The following is a 22341-nucleotide window of genomic DNA, read 5'->3' as shown; positions in this document are numbered from 1 at the left end:
TAATATTCTCAAACACATATTTGACTGGCTGTCACAGGTGGACCAACAGAAGACGGCACACTATTATCCAGATTGAAGTTATCCTTTATTGATCCCAGAGAAGTTCAATAGTCACAGAGATCCTTTTCTTGCTCGATACTCAATTTATTTCAAGTCACTTGAAGGGTAAAAGTGTAAAGACTGAAGTAATAAATAAAATGCAAATTCAAAACACAAAAGCACACAAGTTAACTAAAAAAGGTTAAAAAAAAAAAAAAAGAACCAAACTTCATGCCATCCACATTACCCACTGCTGACACAAACAAGTGGAGGATGAGAGGCTGCATTTTGGAATACACCCAAAGGAGGCCAAGGGGGTGGGCCCTCAACAGGCCCAGAATGCATTCCAATATGCAGACTCATAGAGGTAGAAAATAACACTAGAGTGGACATGGCAATTCACGACAGCACTGGGAAGTGGCACATGGCGCCTCCCATTGTCTGTAGGTAGTGTAGGCACCTTCAGTCAATTCAAGTCAATGGAGAACACGCCCACCTCTGTTAAAAAATGGACTAAAACTGTGTGAATATGAAGTAACCCATTAATCAATGACCAGATTTGAAATGTCAGGATAAATATCTACTTAAATCATATGAGTCGATAAAATACATCTAAAAATCGAATTATATTAATTCTGAACATATTTAGCAACACACTTCAACTATTGTCCTTGTAGAGTGTGTTGATGGACATTTTCACATTATTAAGCCATTTTTTGACAGAGGTGAGCCTCCTTGTCCATTCATTTCCATTTATCAGACCTACCTACAGATAATGGCCGCCACAGATTGCCGTCAGAAGGGGGGCGGGGTCACCTCTAGTGTTATTTTCTACCTCTATGTGCAGACTCCTGTCCTCGGCCTGTGCTTCTGGCCTCACGTTTTGCTGATGCCTCGCCTCTGGAAAAAACAATTAAGCTTTCCCCACTGTCAGCCTAGCCACAACAACTTTTAAGGGACTGTTCTTCATTCACCATCTCCATTGCAAATGAGAAAATAACATTAGAATTGTGCTTTTGTGAGACATTGAAATACAATTCTGTTTTCGGTGATGTCCTCACAAGGCCACAAGGAGGCAAGGGAGGACCGGAGTCCACGGGTGCATTCCAATATGTAGACTTCCGTCCTCCACTTGCGCTTGTCGCCTCGCATGTTGCTGACGCCCCGCCTCCGTGGACAAAACAATTATGTTTCCCCGCTGTCAGCCTAGCCACAGCAATATTTTGGGGGCTGTTCTTCATTCACCATCCCGACTGCCAATGAGGAAAAATGGCAATGGAATCGTGCTTTTGCAAGATATTTAATTAATTTTCTGTCATCTGTAATGTCATCATGAGATCACAAGCAGGCAAGTGAGCAAGGGAGGAGGGAAGTCCGCATATTGAAATCCACTCGAGATATTAGAAAGAACCCCCAGATTTGTAAGGATCCTCTTCCTCTCCCCAAGAACCCAGTATTTCACAGCAACAAATTCCACAGCTCCCCCATTGTCCTGGCCCCATTATTGCAGCCTTACTATTAGGGCTTTGTAAAATAATCAATTAAATCGATAATTGATCAATATCATTTAAAATTCACATAATTCGATTCAAAAGGCACAAAATCGATTTTTTGGTTCTTTTTCTTTTTGTTCTTTTTGTTTAATTAAGGTCTACAGAAAATACCCAATAGGTATTACAAATTAGCAATCTGTTAACACTGTCAAGCCATAGCCCTTTGACATTTTTACATAAAAATAGGCAACAGCATCTTTTGGGGAAAATCCTTGCACCAAGAAGGGAACGGATTGAATCGATTGGGAATGAATCGAATCAAATCGAATTGAATCATGACTAACCCTTATGTTGTGTTCGGGTCATTTTTGACCCGTTTTCAAGTTTTAGTGTGAAAAAAACACACTTTCCTTTATTTTCTTGGAATAAGGCTTCATCTAATCCTCAGTCACAATCATTTCAACACAAAAAAAATATGTTTTATAATTTTAGTACATTTTAAAGGTCCAAAAAAAAAAAAGTTACATCTGTGGTGTTCGGGGTCAAAATTGACCCAGCATAGATTTTTGATTGTTGTATGCATTTATGAAAAGCTGTTGGTTGCCCTTTGTCTTCAGTTTGGTGATTTATGGTGAGGAAAATATATTTCTTGCCTGGAAAAAAAAATTGCCAGCTTTTTCATATTCCAAATCCAATATGGCCGCCAGACAGTCCCATACACTACAATACGTCATATCTCATGTTGTGAAAGGAGTACAGATGTATTTCTGGTGTCTACTCATATGTTTTCATGGTCAGGGAATCCATTTCTGCATTATATAATGAGATTTTTTGCACATTTGTTTGCAAAATACATTTTTGCACATTATTTTTTCCAAAAACGTATCAAAAATTCATAATGGCACCCAAACATGTAGAACTGGTCTTATACTTTATATAAAGTTGATGTGGCAATGACATAATGGTCCATGTTCATGGCATAGGGGATTCAGATGAATAGTGTGACTTTTTTCATGTTCATTGAGGTGTTCATTTCCAATATCTTTGCATTAGATTGGCGGAATAGCTGTGACTCTGACAGAATTGTTATTTTGTGTATTTACCACACTAAAATCATATAAATATTGAAAAACACCAAGTCAACATGTTTAAACATTGATTTTATGCACTGAAAAACTAATTTAGTTGACATTTGGTCTTTATCCTGCTATAAATCTCTTTGGGTTGGTTTGGACCCAAACACCACAAATGCCACTATTGATGATATTTTTTAATATTAGAGAGAAACTAATAAAATAAATTTGGGGGTTGTTGTACTCTCATATCAGCTGTAATACAAGGACAACATAATCACTAATTTTATCACTTTAGGAGGTATTAATAGTGAATTTATGCAGATTGTGATAGTTTTGGTCATCAAAAACGATTTGTATAATGTAAGATAAAAGACCTGTAAAGTCAAAAAGATGAATACATGAAGTAATATTTCCATGGATATGAATACATACCAAGTTAACCATGAGATGAAAAACAAAATTTGATGATAACTAGTGTTTTTAGGTATTTTATGGCTGAGTTTTGTTATCATGGGTCAAAAATGACCCGAACACCACAGGTGTATGCAGCTTATGAACACAACACAAGGGTTAATCGATTCAAAGCCCTATAAATCGAAATCGAATACAAATCGATACAGGAACATGGCTGCGATACCCAGCCCTACTTACTATCATCCAGTCCATCCGCTTGTATTCATACTTCAATTTCACTACTGCAAATGTTTGTAAGGGCACCACATACAATAACAATATCATCAAGCAGATCAACCTGTGACAGTGGAATTCTTGTTTGCAAAATGTTAAAGGCCTTCCATCTGCCGATAACCTGTTTGACATGCATCCTTACTTGAGACAGCTGTCTTGAGGCGTCAACCTGCCGTGCAGAAAGTTGCCGTCTACCTTTGGTGAAAGCTGGCAAACGAAGGGTGGCCCCGCGAGCAGCAAGTTCCTCTGGGATAAGAAACCCCCTGTTGGCCAGAATCTCATCGTCTAACTCCAAAAGGTCATAAAAGCCAGATTCCTTTTTAATCCTTGTGTCCGAAACCTGCCCACCCCAACCCTCAGAGAGAAATGAAATAGTGCCAGCTGGAGTAATGCCAATTAAATATTTCATGGCGTTGTTGTGTTTATAATTTGACCAAGACTGGGAGCTAGAGGTCATATGACTGGCTCTATCCTCAATGAAAATCTCAGCACACTCTATGACACAGCGGCACTTCCTGAATTGGTACTTGAAGATTTTAGGCATTTGCTTTAGTGTGGCTTCCTTGCTTGGCCATTTAATCAGCGGCTTGAGTGCTACGGCCATTGCGGGTATCCAACCCCGACAAATATCAGATAATGCAGTTGTTAGTACCTTGAATCTGTAGGCTAAATCAGTAGGTGCGATCGAGATGTGTCAACGCATGAATGCGCATTTAGACAGCAATGCACCCTGGATGAAAAATGCTGCATGACGGTTAGATTTCCTGTCAAACTTCGAAATTTCGTCGACGTTGCGTTGACGAGGTGACATGTCACATGGTGTAAAACTATCGCGGGATGAATGCGGCTGCAGTCAGATCTTGCAACCTCTGCAGTTGCTTATCCCCTTCAACGCTCGTCGGCGCTCGTCGGCGGACTGCCTCCGAGGTCACGCGCCCATGAACTGGTTGGTCAACAACTCACTCACGTGTGTATATGGGTCTTGTCTCACACCTCTACACAAGTTTGCGCAGGTCCCCACTTCAGCTCCTCCTCACTGCCTGTCCCCCCACTCCTCACACGTGGTGTGTTAGTAGAGCAAACCGGTGCGAGCTCATCGTCTCGTTCATATTTGTGGCCGACTTTAAATGCGCTGTATTTAATAACACCCACATCGTGACAACAAGTTCTCGCTGACGTCCGTTGCGCAACGTCGACGCTCGCAATGAAGTCGTATGGGCTTAGTGTCGGTTAGGCCCAGCCTCAACTTCATCAACACAACCAAAAGGTGGTCCTGTAGAGAGAATGTCTCGCTACACTCTTAGAAGGAATGTGTCATTTGTCTGACACATTCATTGTGTTAAGACGGTTTTAACACATTATGTGTAGAATATGACACAACATGAGTAGTATTCAGTTGAAGCGTGACACATTGAAGTGTGACGTTGTAGTTTGACACATTTTGTGTTAGAATCTAACACAAAATGTTAGATCACACATTGCTACGTATTATTTAAAATGTATTTAAAATGTACAAAGTTGTCGAATAAACGGACATTTGTTGATCACAATCAACGAATGTAGCTTGATTATGAATCCAAAAATTAGTTTTTGATTTTTAGTTTTACCAATGACCTTTCACCTTGCGACATGATTCCATTTCGGGTATTGATAAGACGCCTGCAAGCCACAGCTCGGTCTTTTCTGCTCCGGACCAGCGTCGAAGCGACACCTTCCTTCCTCCCCCGATAGGAATCGGTGACGAGGATTAAGCCTCATGAGAGGGTGAGTTCAGTTAACATAATGTCAATGTGGGATTGTCGGTTATACTGGGAATTGTGTATGTTTCGCTATATGGGGGCTTAACATCAGTAAGTTCGCTCCTTCACTAATAAGTTGCTGGTTTCTTGCTGGTGTGCCAGTTGTTAGCTAGACCGGACAAGGTCGCCTCGCCACACGGTAAGAAAGTGAGTTTCTATTTGGCCAACTGAGTAAGTTGTAAATCTTGTATTTTGGTTTACATTTACGCAATGAAGCACACCCAGTTGTTTTTTTCTCAAATGGCCAACAATTAGTCAACGTTGGAGCCTCGGCTAATGTTGCTAGCATTTCAGTTAGTGTGTTTCAGTAGCATGTTGCTAGCGGCACCACCAATGGGCACGGTCGTGCCAGGTTTTATCAGTCGTTGTATCCACGGGTGTTTTTATCTTATGGTTGTAAGATATTAATAACGGAATGACTTGGTTTGGTATTTTGACATAGTGCACATTATATTTTGGGCGCGAATCGTTAGCCCGAAGTCGTTACCCTCAGACGTTCTATTCCCTATCAGCTAACGCAATGCATGGTGCAACCATGTTCCAATGCGTTGGGAGTGCACGCCACAGCATGAATGACAAATAGTGCTTGGGCTTGTGTATTTAAGTCACATGTAGTTTCCACATTAGTTTTAGCATACAGGTATTGGATATTCATAACGGAACGACTTGGGGGATATTTGATTTTTCTTATCGAAATATATTTCACCATATTTTGGGCGCGAACAGCCCTAGCTCTTTCCCTCGAACATTCGATTCCCGCTCAGTTAGCCCAGTTAGCCCTATGTTGGTGCAACCATGTTCCAATGCATTGGGAGGGCAGTGCACGCCATGATTTGAAAAAAAGACTGATCGGCTGAATCGCCTCAGTAATAAAGCATTTTGAGTTAAGATTTGAAGTAAAACGTTCATCAGCGTAGGCTACTTGTGTTAAAATCAGCTCCACTGGTAGGTGCAAATGGAGTAAAGGGTGTAACAGCTATGTAATAGTCAGTGTTGGGAAGTAACGGATTACATGTAAACGGATTACTGTAATCCTATTACAAATCTTGAGTAACTGTATTCCCTTACAGTTCTTACATTTCTTACATTTCTGGTCATCTGACGCATTGTCAGACACTAAAAATAGACCATGCAGTAAAAGTTCCTATGTAAATATCATATTAATGTTGATGCTATCAGTAGTTTAAAGGATGGGGGGGGGGTCTTTTTCTTTTCTTTTTTTACATTCAGACTGAACCTAAGCACCATTGCATTACAGCAAAGCGCTGCCTTCAACCCCTGATCTTGATCTGATATCGTGTAAATGCAGACCTAATATCATGTAATGCGGTTGGCTATTTCGTAATGGATATTAAAATGGATGACATAACGAGTTAAGAAACCCTGACTTATTCTCTGAATGCCCTCTTAATCTATGCCTGAGACAAGCCACAACACAAACACTAAATTCTATCAATTTAAATTCACTTTAAAACAAAGTACAATCTGACATTGGACATCATCCCACATTCAAGACTTAACAGGGGACCGAAAATATGTTGCTTGGTTATATTGATAGTCCTGCTGGATGTGTTGTTGGCTTATTTATAGTACATGTAATATAAAATGAGACTTCTCTAATCTGTGTCTCCTCACTCGTTTCCTTTCTGTCTCCTATGTCAAGTTACACAAGAAAAAGCACATTTTGACAAGGATCAACGCCTGTACGTCTGTTGTCTCTTGTGGCCTTTTCCCCATCCTAAAACAGTTGTTTTTTCTCTCCTGCTAAAGCTGGATTCAGAGTTCAACGACATCTGCGAGGGAAAGGGCGATTTGTTCATCAGAAGATGGGATGCCATCATCATTCCACATCTGATCGACGTTGCGCTTAAGGAGAAGAGTGAAATTGCTGCCCTCGTTCAGGGAGTGACAGACCTTACAGATGGTATGTTTTCACATATTTTATTTTGAAGTATTTTTTAAGTACTGGTAAATCTTCAATGTTAGACTGTGTTGGTAGCCATTGGTTTTTTTTCCGTCTTTGACACCCTTTTGTATTAAAACTAAACGCAATGAGGGGAAAATGTAATTTTTAGATGGAACTGTGTGTTAACAGGATCTGAATCTCCTCGAGGTATGGCGGATTGAGAGCATCTTTTTTGTCATTTGCAGATGAGAAGACCTACAAGATGTTGGTTGTACTAACTCGTCTTCTGCCTCCAGTCGCCTCCAGTCGCTGCAGTGTCAAGTCGGCAATCACCCATCTTATTGATTTTGTACCCGTAAGTTTTGATTGGTTGGTTTTTACAAGCATTTTATTTGTAATGTATAACGTGTTGTGAAATTGGAGCGTCAGTTTACTGTCGACAGGGATGGGCAGTATTGCTATTACATCTAATTGAAATACATTTTGAAATACAAAATACTATTTTGTATTTTTATTTCACATAAATGAATTGCATGTATTTGTATGTTGTATCAAAATACTTTCCTCCAGTATTTTGTGTATTTCACAAAACTACAAATACAAATACTTTGTTCTAAAGAATGTTATTACACAATATGAACACATGATGGTGCTGTAGGTTAAAGAGTATATGAATGCCCTTAGCTGAATTGGAGGTACATGATTGGATTTCTTAAGCCTTGACTGAACAGGAAGTTCAATTTGTTTCAAGGTGATTGAGGAATGAATTAAATGATTAGCCAATGAGGTGTTAATGTTTTCCCCATGTCATTCAAACTTGCTTTCAGTTTGCCATTTAGGGCCTTTTGTGTAGAATTGAGATATTACCTGTGCATATTGTTTTAAAACTAGCTGTATAAAGTGCCTTCCAATATGCAACCTTGCTTCCTCCACTTCTGCTTGTGGCCTCGTACCAGGAAGTAATACGTCAGGATGACATCACTGACAACAGCATTATATTTAAATATCTCATAAAAGCTTAAGGTCTTTGTCTCATTTGCAATTGGAAATTGCAAACAGTCCTAAAACCTAATTGTTTTCTCCACGGAGGATGGGCCAGGAGGCGGGGCGAGGCCACAAGCACAAGTGGAGGAAGCAAGGTTGCATATTGGAATGCACTCATAGAGCCAACCAGTATAGTTGCAATACCCTGGCCACCATGCTATAGGTAGCGCAGTTTCAATGAGCAGTATAGTTGCAATACCTACTCTGGCCACCATCCTATAGTAGAGCTGGGCGGTATACCGTTAAAAAAACGTGATCTCGGTTTCACCTACATAAGGTTCTCTTTTTGATGAGACATTTTTTTGTTGTTGTTGTTCATACTAGGCTATGTGCGTGAACTTCATACTTCGTGTCACACTTCATTTCGTCCACTGTTGCTTTTCTACTAGGAAATGTCAACACAATTTAAGATGTTGATTGAAGCAATACAAATAATTGGTGGTTAATCGCGCTGAAGAAGCTGGTGAGAGTGAAGCATAGCCTAATGAAGAACCCACATGGCATGGATGAATCATGATGAACATTTAAATCAACTTAGCTTACATTTGATCTCACAAAGTTAAATAAAAGGCTATTCTAATAGGCTACAACAGTTCTCAGATCCTTAACTGTATTTCATTACCATCCCAACTGCGTGTGCAGGACTGCTGTTAAGGCTGAGTTTTGCCATTGAGGCTAATTTAGCTTAGCTTGCAAAATGCAATGGGCAGACAAGATACATTGCTACATTGCTGTTTGAAATGATTTGGGAGCAAAATAGGAGCGAAATACATCGCCATATGACACAAACTACCTGACAAAATACATTCTACGTTATATTTGGCCTTTAATTCAAAGAAAATATTCACACAATGTCAAGTAAATCCGTTTGTTTTCGTGTCTCTTCAGTCTGTTCCGTTTCTGTCCCACTGTGTTTACTCGCGCTGCGCAAGGCAACATGCGGTCGTAGTGATCAATGTTGCCAGGTGTACAACGAGAACTAAGCAAGTAGTGTTGCCAGGTGTAGAACAAATATGCAGTTTTGGGCTGTCTTGGGAAAAAAAGCCAAAAACAGCTGCTTATAATAATGTATTAACCCTTTTTACTTGAAAGGGAACTTAAAGTCTTGGGTAGGGAAATATAAACTATAAAATATAAAAATATTGAAATGAAAAAGTGATAAAATAGAAATGGAGATTAATTTAAATTCATGATTGTATCTCATTTTTAAATTTAATTTAATTTTTTTTCGTCCAAAAGATTAAGATTTTGGGGGAAATCGCTGCTTATCAAAAAAACCGTGCAGAAAACCGTGATGTCAATTTTCATCAAAAAAACCGTGATGCTCATTTTTTCCAAAACCGTCCAGCCCTATCCTATAGTGCACTTTTTTTTAAAAGCACTTGTATCTCTACTTTGTAACAGAAATGATTGCTATTCTTATGACACTGACATGTTAATTCAGACAAATTAAAGCGATGGTTCGGAGTAGAATCACCCTAATGCCATTTGAACCGTGACACCCATCCACCTTTACACCCGAAGTGTTTTCTGCCGCAGGCTTACATCAACAGAGTTGCCGTGTTATTCGATGTTTATTCCGGTTAGCTTGACTCAAACGCATATGGATACTGGGCACCGTCTCCAAACTTTCCCCACAAAAATAACATGTCATGACACCAAACTTCTGCAGTAGCACAAATATGGTCTGTACTCACGAAACGAAGCATTTGGAAGTTTGGAAATAGTCCAGGAGTTTATTATTATCAACACAAGCCGAATAGCTTCTCTGCTGCTAAAGCTGCGCCAACGTTACTTCCGTCATCTAAGACAAGCATGTAAGAGTCCTCAACGAAGCTCATAATATGCACAATGAAAAGTGAATTCAGCATCAGTATTGATAACGAAAATCCTTGTCTAATTGATAGTAGGTAAGATTTGAAATATCTTTTAAGTATTGCCTTGAAAATATAAGCCTTAATCACAATTCAGTGAAAACTTTTTTAACACTCTCGTCTGGAAGTTTGTTGAAGACTTTTACGGGCTTGTCTCATATGACGGAAGTAACGTTGGCACAGCTTTAGCAGCAGAGAAGCTATTCAGCTTGTGTTGATAATACTAAACTCCTGGACTATTTCCAAACTTCCAAATGCTTCGTTTCGTGAGTACAGACCATATTTGTGCTACTGCAGAAGTTTGGTGTAATGACATGTTATTTTTGTGGGGAAAGTTTGGAGACGGTGCCCAGTATCCATATGCGCTTGAGTCAAGCTAACCGGAATAAACATCGAATAACACGGCAACTCTGTTGATGTAAGTCTGCGGCAGAAAACACTTCGGGTGTAAAGGTGGATGGGTGTCACGGTTCAAATGGCATTAGGGTGATTCTACTCCGAACCATCGCTTTAAGTCAAGAGTGAAGGGTGACCAGTTGAGAGATGTTCTCATTTGCAGGCCTCATAAACCGGCCTCATCACCAACGTTGGAATGCGAAGCTGTTTGAAAAATTAGTTATTATGACACAGCCTACAGTATATCACCCTTATATAGTATTATTCAACTTTTTGGTCTTGTGTTTTCCCCACTGGGATGATTAAGGCCATACATACTTACTTGACCTACATGTATTGAAAATACATGTAACTGTATCTTTGCCCATCCCTGACTGTCGATATAATTGGAAAGGTGTAATGACACTCCATGATGCTTTCTTTATAGAGTGGCTAACTTAACCTGCATAGAAAATTGACACATTTCATTTTGTTATACACTTGCCACATTTCATTTTGTGTTGCACACATTTTGTGTTGTACAACTGTAAATCTAACCAACTTGCCGTGCGCCAGATTGATCCATACTAGTTGCTCAACACAACTGGAGTTGGACAGTTGTCTGAAATGTTCTGTTTATATCTGTTTCAGACTGGAACTAACATCTCGACACTCTGTGATGCCACTGAGTCTGAGGGCAAAGCACTCCAGCCACATCTCGTTTCTGTTGGTCGCTTCGAGGATGCAGCACAGCAGTACGTCATCGTTGGGAAGAGTGACAAAGTCATCATTCCACTGGACGAAGATCTCACTGGTGCTGTGGACAAACTGTTCAAGGTCTTCTGGGTCTGCAACCTTTCATATCCACCTGAACTCTCCTCAGTTTTTGCATTCTTGGAGTGTGTCTACAATATCCCTCTCTCCACAACCAGGAAGGCGCGGGTAATGGACCTAATTTCCAAAATGAACTCAGTTCAGTAATCATAACAGCAATGTATATTTGTCCAAAATGCAATATGTACTTCAAGCAGAGTAAGATTCTGATTTGGCACTTGCGTGAAGTGCATGCATTGTCAGATCAATTGGACTTCACTCTGATTTGCAGCCAGGATGGTTGCCCTAGGACATACCAATGTATTAATTCTTTTTCCAAACACTTGAATCGACAACACAAATGTACAAATGATTTTGAGGATCATCAGCCTTATCCACAGCCTTATCCTCAGCCTGATCCACTACACGCCACCTCATCAGAATTGCCTCGTCAAAATGAAGCTGAAGAGCTCTCCAACAATAACTGTTGTGCAGAGGGCATTGTTGAGCCTGAACACTCTCTGACCAGGCCCAAGGGGGCTACAGCAAGATTTGTTGCAAAAATGTATAGTGGTTCAAATGTTAGCCTCACTGATGTAACCCGAACTGTAAACAATGTGAAGGACCTAATGGAATCTACTGTAAGTGGATTGCAAGATTCAGTCATTTCAACTTTAAAAAGCTTGGGTGTGCCAGAGAACGATGAAAGGGTGCAGTCGCTCATGTGTGACTTTGAGAGTGCCAAACACACGTTTGATGAAATTGATACACCCCATAAAATGAGCACATATTTCTCAGATAAACTGGATATGGTACAGCCTAAAGAAATTTTTCTCGGTCACAGAACAGATACATTACGAAAAGATGGTCAGATAAAGCAGGTTTTAGCACCTGATACTTGTCAATATATACCAATTATTGATACGATTCAGTTTCTCTTCTGTAATGATCAGATGCAGCAACTATACTTTCAAAGCAAGAAAAGAAAAGATAACAAAATGACAGATTACAGTCATGGTTCACGGTTTTTGTTAAATCCATTGTCTTGCTTGCATCCTGATTTTCTTCAAATTCAGTTATACTACGATGATGTTGAAACAACAAATCCGTTAGGATCCAAGACCAAGATCCATAAGATGGGTGCAGTCTACTTTGTGATAAGGAACTTGCCACAGCAATTTACTTCATCTCTGTCTCATATTCACCTTTGCCTCCTCTTCAATTCCATAGACAGGGAGACGTATGGCCTTGGTAAAATAATGGAGCCTTTGCTGGAAGACCTTAGACAACTTGAGAGTTGTGGTGTTGACATAAATGTGAATGGGCAAAATCACAAGTTGTATGGGACCATAACAGTTTTAACTGCAGATAATTTGGCAATGCACACCTTGTGTGGTTATGTGGAGAGCTTTAGTGCTAATAAGCCTTGCCAGTTCTGTTTAATTGACAAGGAAGAAATGCAGACTGTGTTGGATGATGACAAAGTAGAAATGCGAACTAGACAGAATTACACAGAACATGCCATCTTGTGTGATGCGAGCGCCACAGGAGTGAAAGAGAATTCATGCTTAAACACCTTGAAGTACTTTCATGTCACAGAAAATATATGTGCCGACATCATGCATGATGTACTAGAAGGTGTTGCTCCCTTGGAACTGAAGTTATTGCTAAGACATTTGGTTTATGAAGAAAAGTGTTTAACATTACAACAGTTAAACAACAGAATTGTAACATATGACTATGGCTATTCAAATATTAAGAATAAGCCTAGTGTGATTGTGAACTTAAAATCATCTGAAGGAGCTATCCGTCAAACCGCCTCCCAAATGTGGTGCCTTTTACAGGCTTTACCGTTTTTGGTGGGGGATCGTGTTGATAGGAGTAATGAGTACTGGCACTTATTTATTTTGTTGCGTGAGATTTGCAGCATTATTTTTGCGCCAGTCGTGACGACAGGTCTTGCTGTTTTTTTAAAGCAAGTCATTATTGACCATCATTTACTTTTCAAAAAACTCTACAGTAGGAATCTCATACCTAAGCACCACTTCATGACTCATTATGCAAGGTTAATATGTTCATTTGGTCCCATCTCTCAACTCTGGTGTATGCGTTTCGAAGGAAAACATAACCCATTTAAAAGACATGCCCATGTTGTTTGTAATTTTAAAAACATAGCTAAAACTTTAGCCTACAAACATCAAGTGCAACAACTAACTAACTTTAAAATTCGAGACCCCTTTTGCTCCATTCCGGATGTACATAATGCTATTCCAGTACTGGTGGGAGCCTTGCAGGTACCACCAAGTATCCTTGATGAAATGAAAGAAATAATCAAGAAAGAGTTCACCATGACCAGCACCATCTACGTCACACATTTGATAAAACATAATGGGCAAGAGTATAGAACAGGGTGTGTGCTTTCTATGAAAGCACAGAGTCATGGGGAGTGTTTATTTGGTGAGGTTCTTCACCTCATCCCAAACGAGCATACCTTTTTAATGGTTGTTACCTTGCTGGATGTTTTGTATTTTGACTACCATTTTTATGCATATGTGGTGAAAGTGTCGAAGACCATCAAACTGGTCATACCAGATGATTTGGCTGATTTTAGGCCCCTTGATATTGTGCGAGATTTCAACTCAGATAAACTGTATGTAAACCCTAAATATAAAATCTTTTAAATCTGTGTAATATGACAGAGGAATTGTACTGAATAATTTGTATCAATTTTGTACTGTATATTTGTATATCAATAAAAAATACTATGGTCTTGATCATCTAAATAGTTTGTTTGGCCTAATTGTTTTTGTTAAGTTCCGGTTTTATAATGGTGCAGTGATAAGCATCAATAAATAACACATTCGTAAGAATAAATGACACATTTATGAGTTAAAAAAAATAACACATTACTTACACAAAGTGTGTCAGGAATGACACATTTATGAGTTTAAAAAAATAACACATTACTTGCACAAAGTGTGTCAGGATGACACATTTCTGTGTCAATAAAGATGACACATATGATGTGTTATCTGAAAATTGACACAAAATGTGTTGTCCCTGAGCACACACACCACATGTGTTGAAATTCAACACAAGTTGTGTCATTTCTGACACATTCCTTCTTAGTGTGTACACAAGTTTACACTACCTGTCAGTTTACTGCTCAACCAGTCAAAGACCACAGATGTCACACCAGTGAAAAACACAAGTTGTGCCACGCTGAACTTCACATTGGAGAATGAAACCCCCGAGTACGTAAGCCCCACTCCCTCTTTCACTCTCTTGTTTTCTTCCCGTAGCTGCTGCCGAGGCTCCTCCAGCTGGCTATGGTGGTCCTCCTCCTCCCTCAGCGGAGTGCAGCTCACAGGTAGGTGGTCGTACTCCATCTTTATCACCCGGATGTCCTTTTCATCTTTTGCAGAAAAAAAAATGTTGCATTTTATTTCAGGAGGAAAGAACATTGATGAGGCATTCCCAGTCACAAAGTATAATCATATGAGAAGAGGCGTTGGGAATATGAGGGGAGAAGAAAAGGATGACATTTTATCACATACATGCTTCAGTCTGTTTAGTACATTAACATTGCATGAAGGGCTCTAAATTAACTTTCTTCATTATCAGCCAAAATGGCAAAGACTACTAGCCAGACACATCAATGGATCAAAGTGGCTACTAAGTTTTATTTTCTACCAGCCAAACTGAATTTTCACCAGAATTTGGCCGGTTTGCAGGTGTTAATTTAGAGCCCTGATTGCATGTCAAGAGAAGACTTGCATGCCAAATCATTCCACAATAGTTGACGATGCTTAGGAAGTACAGCATATACACTAAGGCTGTAATGATATACTGTGAAGATATAGTACTGTATCGAACCGAGAAATCGCGATACAAAGTGTCACAACAATGCTGTATTGTGGTGCAAGAAGACCGTATTGTGACAGGCCCTTTCACAGCTATCCGGGAACACAACCACATGATATGATGTGATAGTGGGTCAAAGACGTGCAGAATGAAATTGTCATTCAGTGTAACGGATACCTTCTGCTGACTGTAACTGTAAAAACATGACTCTTTTTTCATGTTATTTTTTTTTCCAGTGAATTCATGAAAGCCTCGGCTGACATCCATTCACTTGAAACAATTTAAAAATCATGCTTTTTTTAGCGTTACAGTCAGCAGAAGGTATCCGTTGCACTGAATGACAATGCCATTTTGCACGTCTTTGACCCTCGTGCTTCCAAGCTTTGAATCATATCAATTCAAAGATGCATTTAAAAGAAACATGCCGTGGGGTGTATCGAACCGCAAATCAAAGATGGTGATAAGAACTGAATTGTTAGTTGGAGGCAGCCGTGGTGTAATAGTGGGAAGCCGTGGTGTAATGGTTACGGAGTTGGACTGTAAGATCACAGGGTTGCAGGTTCAAATCCGGCCCTTACCTCTCCCTACACCTCCATCCGTGGCTGCTGAAGTGCCCTTTCAAGGCACCAAACCACACATTACTCCAGGGACTTAAACCTGTAATATCTATAAGTTGCTTTGGATGAACAATGTCAGCTAAGAGTAATGTAATGTGTATCATTACAGCCCTAATATATACTTACCACCACTGGTGATGTCTTTGTGTTGTTCGTCTTCAGTCGCAGGAGCAGAAGGTTGACCGGGTGAAGCAAACACAAACCTTTCACTCACTTTCTCGTGTCTTACAGGTAGGTACCTTTATGTGATCAACACAACCAATACTGAGATCAACCATATTGCTACATCACATTTTCAATGAGCAGATTCCATCTCAATGTTTTTCTATTCTCGATGGATAAAATATTGTTAAACACAAGCTACAGAAATAAATAGCAAGGTATTGTCATTTCACCGTTTCATCTCTGCCTTCAAAAAAATGGAGGGCACAAAATCAGGATTCCAGTGATCCAGTGACATTTCACCTGTAAAAAAAAAAGTTGTTTGAAATGCATTTGACCAGTCTCCAATGTGCAGTTTAACTAAAAATACAAGACATTGACACACACACACACACACACACACACACACACACACACACACACACACACACACACACACACACACACACACACACACACACACACACACACACTGTGCAGTAAAAACTGGATATGAGTTTATACTTTCTCTGACACATTCATTCATTCATAACACACACACACACACACACACACACACACACACACACACACACACACACACACACACACACACACACACACACACACACACACTGAGAAGGACATATAACTTAATAGAAGCTAACCATTCACGGACATTTACTGCACATCAGCTTACCAGATATGAAGTGGTCGCCACAAACACGGGCATTCCTGATGATGTCCTCAGTCCAGTCGGTACGTTTAATTGCTTTTAACCACAAACCTCTCCTATACGTCTGGAATGGCCTGTTCCCTCTAGGAATAGCGTAAAACCTGTGCTTTTTCGTGTCTCTATTGGTACAACCAGTCACACAGCAGGACGGCATGTTTTCTTTCTTCTGCTGCACTCTGTGTGTGTGTTTGTGTTCGCTGACCTTGTTTAGAGCCAACGCTGCGCGCGCACTCGGTGATGATCGTGGGCTTGGAAAGTAGACCTACCGGTAAAAGTCAAATGAGCCTCAATGAACAAAACAAGGCAAAGTACAACAGAAAGGACATTTTGTCAGTGTTGCTTAATATTTCTGTTCAGTATTTATTTTTTGTCACCTTTCATATTAACGTTCAATGTTTCCTAGCTTTTCATACGTCCGTGGCTGAATTTGTTTTGTAAGCTGTGACAGCGCTGCCCCTTTAAGAAATCCTTCCAATTGTGATTGGCGGAATCCAAGCTTGTCACCTTTCACTTCACATCAGCCAACATGGCGGCGCCCGTGAGAATCCTCACCGCCAGCCGCAGTGCTGTTTTAAACATGCATTTTACCTTTCTGGCACCTCTGTCACGCAAGTGCTCGACCTTGCCACACTCTCACGTTCATAAGGAATTCTCCTCCAAATGGGTTCGGCGGAAATTCATCGATTATTTCAAAGACCAGCACGGGCACAGATACGTGCCGTCCTCCCCAGTTCGGCCAAGGGGAGACCCGAGCCTTCTGTTTGTGAACGCGGGGATGAATCAGGTAGAGCCAAATAACATTCAACAAGGACATTATAAACAAACACAAACACAGTGACTGGTATTCTGACAGATATTCTTACAATGGGAGGGAGCTAGCCGACTTACGTGGCGAGCTGTCAAGTGCCCTGTCTTGTCACTGTCACAGTTCAGCTGTCAAACTTAATGTAGTGTCAGCACACACCAAGCGCTGTGAACGCGTATTACTGTGAACGAGTATTGTTATAAAATTGTTAGTATTAATGTGTCCTCTACACCGTGTACTTGTCTCGATATATTAATGTCTCAAGTTCAACGGAGCTACTTTCCCCTAGGGAAATGCCATTTATTGACCCATGATGTTCCCATGCACGTCATTGTGTCTGTGAACTGACATATTATTGAACGGGAAGGGGATTTGCAAGAAAGATTAAACTAAAGCTCTTCAACATTTTTTTTTTTTTACTTTGTAGGTCGTTTGTTTACCTATAGTAGTTCAGGCTGATGGAGTTTTGATGATGATAAACAATTTGATGGGGGAAACTGAATTACAGGACAATTATGGCAAGATTGGCAAGACATAATGTTTTTGTTATGCTTTGTAGCATTATGTGTTTAGCTGTGGTTGTTGTACCACCTGACGTTTGAGCCCACATGACATTGCTGCATGACATTCCTTCCTGTGTTTGTGTGCGCTTGTGTGTGCACATGCATGTGTATGTGTCTCAGTTCAAGCCATATATCATTGTATTCCTTCCTCTCTCTCTCTCTATCTCTCTCTCTCTCTCTCTCTCTATCTCTCTCTCTCTCTCTCTCTCTCTCTCTATCTCTCTCTCAGTTCAAGCCCATACTTCTGGGTTCTGCCGACCCGCGTAGTGAGATGTCTTCGTACCAGCGTGTGGTCAACAGCCAGAAGTGCGTGCGGGCCGGCGGCAAACACAACGACCTGGAGGACGTGGGCAAGGATGTCTACCACCACACCTTCTTCGAGATGCTGGGCAACTGGTCCTTTGGAGACTACTTCAAGGTACGACAGACAGACAGACAGACAGACAGACAGACAGACAGACAGACAGGGAAATGGGCCAATAGAAAGACAGACAGGTAGGCACTAGGCAAATAGGTGGATAGAAAGGTAAGGATGTCTACCATCACAGTTTCTTTTTAATGCTGGGTAACTGGTCATTTTGGTCACTGTGTCCTTTATTGTCAAAAAAATATATTTAACAGGGTTAGCACAATGGTTTGAAATACAAGGTACAGACAGACAGACAGACAGACAGAAAGGGAAATGGGCCGACAGACAGACAGACAGACAGACAGACAGACAGACAGACAGACAGACAGACAGACAGACAGACAGACAGACAGACAGACAGACAGACACGGAAACACGGCCAACAATATAGATAGACAGAAAGACAAGCAGACAGATACAGATATGTCTACTACCATTACACCTTCTTTGATATGGTAGGAACAGTGTTAATTTTGACAGGAATTTTTAATTTAGTTTTAGTTTTAGTCTCTTGACGAAAATTTAATTTTAGTTTTAGTCACAGTCTAATTTTAGTCGACTAAAATTCATACAATTTTAGTCGACGAAATCTAAAATAATTTTAGTCAACTAAAATATTACATTCATTTCCTCTTGTCTACAGTTCTCTATAAAATTGTCAAACTAAAATACCATTTGGGGAAATCAATGATTAAAATGACATATTGTAGGCTAATAATAAAATATTGTCAAAAACTGCCAGAGCGTCTTATAGCCTAAGCCAGTGCGTCCAATGTGTAAAAAAAATCATGGCCGCGTCACTCATAAATCTCTGTCGATATTTTAGAACGACTTCGGGGGAAAACGGGACTGCACGTTATGAAAAATACTTGTGGGTATACAGTACCAGTAGGCTTAATCAAGAACGTCGCGGGGTACAGTAGCCTACAGTATGCAAGCGTTACAAAGGCATGGCACCTGTTAGAAGACGTCTCTCTCTCTCTCTCTCTCTCTCTCTCTCTCTCTCTCTCTCTCTCTCTCTCTCTCTCTCTCTCTCTCTCTCTCTTGCTCTCTCTCGTGCGCGTATTGCAAGCTGTTGCATATTATTTGCTTGATGCAAAGTTGTGATGGCACACGCGCTCTTGTTGACATGGTTCTGTCCATGGTTGCATGCATTCGCAAGACGTTATTGCAATAACTGCAAATAACTGTCCCCCAATAACGCATGTGAAAGCGTGGAAGGTTCACTTCCTATTTCAGTGTCCTTGACTGAAACAAGTCGCAAAACTACACACTTCTCCACAATCCTTTGCGATTGGCACTTAAGTGATTCTTATCAGAAGGCTTGTGCCTACGCATAGACCCTTAAATTACAAACATTAGCGAACATTGAAAAAAGATCAGACAACGACCGTCGGGTAGCAGGTTCATGTAGGCTATAGTAGGGAGTGGAGAAGTTCCGCAAAAATGCATCGTTAGAGAAAGATGTTTGCTATGTGCGACAGCACCACCACTATTTCATGACTGCATAAACTTCTTCGTCATGGATAAATGGGCAACAATGTTGTTTCCAGCCAGGATTGCACTGAAAAGTAGGCTACTGCTGCTACTGCGGCACCGACGCTGCCTGTCACTGTGACTGCTGCGTGTGTGTGTGTGAGGGAGGGGAGGAGGTAGGAGACGCGGAGCAGATGAGGGTCGCGACTTGCGAAATAGCAGGCAATTCTTTTCCAATGTTTCAGTGACATATTAACGAAAATGCTTCCTATTGGTTTTCGTCTCCGGTGGTATTGTAGTCACATTTTTATTTTTTTGACGAAAATATGAATCAATATCGTTATATTTTTCGTACAAACGCCTGCTGTTTTTTTCGTCATCGTTTTATTGTCGTCAGGGGAAAAACAATCGTTAACGATAATTATGACGAAAATATTTCGTCACGAAATTAACACTGGTAGGCAACTGGTCCATTTGGAGACTACTTAAAGATACAACAGACTTGACAAACAGACAGAGAATTGGGCCGTGGAACTGGAATTCTCTCTCTCTCTCTCTCTCTCTCTCTCTCTCTCTCTCTCTCTCTCTCTCTCTCTCTCTCTCTCTCTCTCTCTCTCTCTCTCCCCATCAGGAGGAGGCATGCAGCATGGCATGGCGGCTCTTGACTGAGGAGTACGGGCTGCCTCCTGACCGCCTCTACGTCTCCTTCTTCTCTGGTGACGCAGCCAGCGGCCTCCCTCCCGACCATGAGACACGAGAGATCTGGAGGAGTCTTGGGTAATAATACCACGACTACTACTATTAATATAACTACGACTACTACTATTATTATAACGACGAATACTACTATTATTATTACTACGAATACTACTATTATTATAACTATGAATACTACTATTATTATTACTACGCCTACTACTATTATTATAACCACGACTACTATTATTATTATTACCACGACTACTACTATTACTATTACTACTACTACACTATTATTATTACCACGACCACTACTATTCTTATTACCACGACTATGACTATTATTATAACCACGACTACTTCTATTATTATTACTACGAATACTACTATTATTATTACCACGTCTACGACTATTATTGTTACCACGACTACTACTATTCTTATTACCACGACTATGACTATTATTATTACTACGCCTACTACTATTATTATAACCACGACTACTATTATTATTATTACCACGACTACTACTATTACTATTACTACGCCTGCTACTACTACTACTGCTAATGGCGTCCTCCACGAGACACAAGGGATCTGGCAGAGCCTAGGTAGCCTGATTATCATCGACTTTCAAATCTCTTTGAGACTTGCTCTGACCAAGACCATAACAATTAACGTCTCCCAAATGGCATGGTTGCCCGCCTCCCTAGGTGTGCTACTGGTTGACTGGTGTCCGGCAAAGTGGGTGGAGTTCCTCCTTTTCTTGGGAGATCAGAAACGATATTTACATTGCTCTCTTGGCCAGACTAGAAGCAACACAGAAGGTGTTGCGTCACTAGGAGGGCGTGGCCTGGCTAGAGCCTTGGGTAATAGTCACAATAATTATATCAATAACAATCACAGTAATAATAATACAATACTGTTACTGCTACTAGTATTACTACTCGAGCTTTAGGCCACCCACGACAAAGCTGCTTCATTCTTTTGGAACAAACTGCCTGACCACATCCAAAATGCCCCTTCACTGGTTGTGTTTAAGCAACACCTTAAATCACGTCTTTTCCTGGAATCCTTTGGCTGCTATTTCCACCAGCACATGCACACGCACGTACGCACACACGCACGTAATAACATAGTATAATAATAATAGTAGTGATAATAATAACCCCCCATCTTATCCTCTCATCTCATCTCTCCTCCGTCCTATTCTTCTTTTCTCCACCTCTTCTCTCCTCTTCTTTTCCTCCTCTCCTTCTCCTCTCCACGGTGTTCCAGCGGACCGCATCCTGCTGTTTGGCATGGGTGATAACTTTTGAGAGATGGAGGCCACTGGTGCAGAGACCATTATATATTGTATCCCTCTCTCCCCTCCTCTCCTCTCCTCTCCTCTCTTCTCCTCTCCTCTCCTCTCCTCTCCTCTCCTCTTCTCCTTCTTCGGTGTTCCTGCACAGCACATCCTCCCGTTTGGCATGGGTGATAACTTCTGGGAGATGGGAGCCACTGGTCCAGATCATATACCCTTAGCTGATAACTTATTCTCCTCTCCTCTTCTTCTCTTCTCTTCTCTTCTTCTCCCTCAGTGTTCCAGCGGAGCGCATCCTGCCGTTTGGCATGGGTGATAACTTCTGGGAGATGGGCGCCACTGGTCCCTGCGGCCCCTGTACAGAGATCCACTACGACCACGTGGGGGCCCGACTGGCCCCAGCACTCGTCAACGCAGACAGCCCAGACGTGGTGGAGATATGGAACCTGGTCTTCATGCAGTATAACAGGTTAACGCTCACACATATATACATTAGAGACACACACACACACACAGCCCAGACGTTGTGAAAATATGGAACCTTCATGCAGTATAACTGGGTTATACACAAACATACTGTACATATTCACATAAAGTACACGTACATACACACACACAC

General features: G+C 40.8%; 3 protein-coding genes across 3 annotated transcripts in view; 2 read left to right on the top strand and 1 right to left on the bottom strand.

Annotated features, from left to right (window-relative positions):
• Nucleotides 1-4977: 4977 nt before the first annotated feature.
• On the top strand, nucleotides 4978-13881 carry LOC134454669 (uncharacterized). Its single transcript, XM_063205830.1, has 4 exons — nucleotides 4978-5059; nucleotides 6865-7018; nucleotides 7246-7355; nucleotides 10945-13881. Exon 4 carries the CDS (start codon nucleotides 11286-11288, stop codon nucleotides 13785-13787), a length of 2502 nt encoding a protein of 833 aa, XP_063061900.1. The 5' UTR covers nucleotides 4978-5059; nucleotides 6865-7018; nucleotides 7246-7355; nucleotides 10945-11285; the 3' UTR covers nucleotides 13788-13881.
• A 253-nt stretch (nucleotides 13882-14134) lies between these two features.
• Nucleotides 14135-16679, bottom strand: LOC134458343 (uncharacterized). Its single transcript, XM_063210616.1, has 5 exons — nucleotides 16429-16679; nucleotides 15983-16052; nucleotides 15714-15826; nucleotides 14258-14521; nucleotides 14135-14166 (listed from the first exon to the last, which is right to left on the bottom strand). Exons 1-5 carry the CDS (start codon nucleotides 16616-16618, stop codon nucleotides 14135-14137), a joined length of 669 nt encoding a protein of 222 aa, XP_063066686.1. The 5' UTR covers nucleotides 16619-16679.
• Nucleotides 16680-16965: 286 nt separating this feature from the next.
• Nucleotides 16966-22341, top strand: part of aars2 (alanyl-tRNA synthetase 2, mitochondrial (putative)) — an 18447-nt gene continuing 13071 nt past the window's right edge. Inside the window, exons 1-4 of the mRNA XM_063205817.1 lie at nucleotides 16966-17248; nucleotides 18062-18250; nucleotides 20349-20494; nucleotides 22000-22191. Of these exons, the coding sequence (XP_063061887.1) occupies nucleotides 16991-17248; nucleotides 18062-18250; nucleotides 20349-20494; nucleotides 22000-22191 (785 nt within the window). The 5' untranslated portion in view covers nucleotides 16966-16990. The remainder of the gene's footprint in view (nucleotides 17249-18061; nucleotides 18251-20348; nucleotides 20495-21999; nucleotides 22192-22341) is intronic.

Source organism: Engraulis encrasicolus, chromosome 1, assembly GCF_034702125.1.
Source record: "Engraulis encrasicolus isolate BLACKSEA-1 chromosome 1, IST_EnEncr_1.0, whole genome shotgun sequence".
Classification (NCBI taxonomy): Eukaryota; Metazoa; Chordata; class Actinopteri; order Clupeiformes; family Engraulidae; genus Engraulis; species Engraulis encrasicolus.
Note: the sequence above shows the minus strand (reverse complement) of the source record. Positions and strands in the feature narration are given on the sequence as shown.